Raw genomic sequence first — 2136 nt, 5'->3', positions numbered from 1 at the left:
AGAGAAAACTAATAGTTTTTATTTACTATCTTTAAACATTCAAAAATAGGGTTAATTAAGTTTTTTGTCCCTATAGATATTCACAGTTTTGTTTTTAGTCCCTACAAAATAAAATGACACTTTTTAGTCCCTATAAAATTTTTCATCAACATTTTTAGTCCCTATAAATTTTTCCATCAGCACTTTTAGTCCTTGTCAAAAATTTCCATCAACAGTTTTGGTCCCTAAAATGCTTAAGGAAAATGTCACATGGACTAAAAAGTATGATTTTATTTTGTAGGGACTAAAAACAAAACTGTGAATATTTATAAGGACTAAAAACTTAATTAACCCTTCAAAAATATTACTAATATAATTCTTTTTTATATAACTACCGTATATTATACAACTCAACTAATAATGAAAATTTCAGTTTGCGGCGTTTAGGCCCAATATACAAACCCTAATAGATAGATAACCCTAATAACAGCCATAACTTGTATGCGTCGTCTTCTTCTCGGCGTTTTTCAGAAATTCCCTTCTTACGTTCTCTTAATCTTCTCTCGATTTTCTATTTCTATTTAAACAACACAAAGCTATGATATATCCCCCTCAAGCCATGTGGTCGAAATCCATCGTCACTCGAGCCATGTCACGGCGTGTATACCCCGATGAACTCATCGCAGAAGTTCTATCATTCCTTCCGGTGAAATCTCTTCTACGATTGAAATGGGTGAGCAAGTCATGGATGAATATCATCTCCGATCCCATGTTCGTCAAATTACACCTTCATCGATCCTCAAGAAAGAAGCACATAGCAGTAATCGAACCAGTAATCGAACATGGAACAATATGTCATGATAATGTACTGACCTTTCCACTGAATCATTTGTTGGAGAATCATTGCCCAAAGCCCTTACTACCGATTGAGTTACAAGGATAATACGCGAATTGTTGGTTCCTGCAATGGATTGGTCTGTTTGCTTGGAGGAGATTCTGTACGTACTTGGTTTCGTATCTGGAATCCGGCCACTGGGATAATATCTGAAAGATTAGGATCTTTTAAAGAGCGTCGCAACGGTTTTTATTGCAGGCCTAGATTCACATTTGGGTATGATAATTCAACTGGAACTTATAAGGTTGTGTTCTTGTGTTCTAGTAAACTGAAAGTTTTCAGTTTCAGTGATAATATTTGGAGAAAAATTTCAAGTTTTCCTTTTGACCATGCTGTTACTCTTACCTCTAGTAGGAACGAAGGAGTGTATTTGAGTGGCACTGTTAATTGGTTTGCCATTCGAAACAAGGCCATTTATAATTCTTATAATAAGGATATTACCGTTGAGCAATTCATGATTATCTCCCTTGATCTTGGTAACGAGACATACAGGCAATTTCAGACCCCTCGGGGTGTTGATGAAGTGCCAGATATTGAACCGACTATTTCTGTGTTGATGGACTGCCTTTGTTTTTCTCACTATATCAAGAGAACTCATTTTGTTATATGGCAGATGTCGGAATTTGGAGTCGAACAATCTTGGACTCAATTCATCAAAATCAGTTTTCAGAATGTTCAAGTAGATGATAGGTTTAGTGACTGGATTCATTATCAGTCGGTTATGTTTCCATTGTGTCTTTCTGAGAATGGTGACATACTAATACTGGTCACTTATCGAAGTGAAAAAGCAATTCTCTATCATTTGAAAGATAATAGAGTAGAGCAGGCTAGTGGTAATGAAATACCATGGAAATTCGTCAAGGATTATGTTGAAGGTTTGGCTTCAATTTGTTGAAAGTAAGTTTCTTTAACTTTATGAGAATTATGCACTTATTTTTTGTGTCTTGGAATTTGTTGTATCACCCTCTTGATGTGTCTTTTGTTGAAATTTACCGCAAAATAATTTGCTGCCTTACAATTGTACTTTTGATTGTGTAAGGACATATATCAGTATCCAACTCTATATAAGTAAATCAGGCTCAGTTTTTGCAGAATAATTTTGGTTTAATAGGAATATTGTTTTAGTTGCACCACATATATTTGTTACTATGTCAATAATCTATATAGTTGGATGTTTTTACTTTGATATTTATGTGAATTTTTATGGATTTCAATTGCTCGTGGTATAAATCATTTTTCAATCACTAGATGTAGTTAAGTTA

General features: G+C 34.3%; 1 protein-coding gene across 1 annotated transcript; it reads left to right on the top strand.

Annotated features, from left to right (window-relative positions):
• The first annotated feature begins 586 nt into the window (after nucleotides 1–586).
• On the top strand, nucleotides 587–1769 carry LOC146917040 (F-box/kelch-repeat protein At3g23880-like). The gene is made up of 2 exons (XM_085717164.1): nucleotides 587–788; nucleotides 982–1769. The coding sequence occupies exons 1-2, from the start codon at nucleotides 599–601 to the stop codon at nucleotides 1767–1769; spliced, it is 978 nt and encodes a 325-aa protein (XP_085573290.1). The 5' UTR covers nucleotides 587–598.
• The last annotated feature ends 367 nt before the right edge of the window (nucleotides 1770–2136 follow it).

Source organism: Medicago sativa, chromosome 6 (genome assembly GCF_051527215.1).
Source record: "Medicago sativa cultivar Bolivia chromosome 6, Bolivia_mono, whole genome shotgun sequence".
In the NCBI taxonomy this organism is placed as follows: domain Eukaryota; kingdom Viridiplantae; phylum Streptophyta; class Magnoliopsida; order Fabales; family Fabaceae; genus Medicago; species Medicago sativa.
The sequence above is the reverse complement of the archived record's forward strand: the minus strand, read 5'-3'. Positions and strand labels throughout refer to the sequence as shown.

Excerpts from the sequence above, each read along its gene's own strand:
- LOC146917040 (XM_085717164.1), top strand. The coding sequence starts at position 599 with ATGTGGTCGAAATCCATCGTCACTCGAGCCATGTCACGGCGTGTATAC. Across the intron at positions 789-981 it reads TCATCGATCCTCAAGAAAGA|GTACTTGGTTTCGTATCTGG; the intron begins AGCACATAGCAG and ends GAGATTCTGTAC.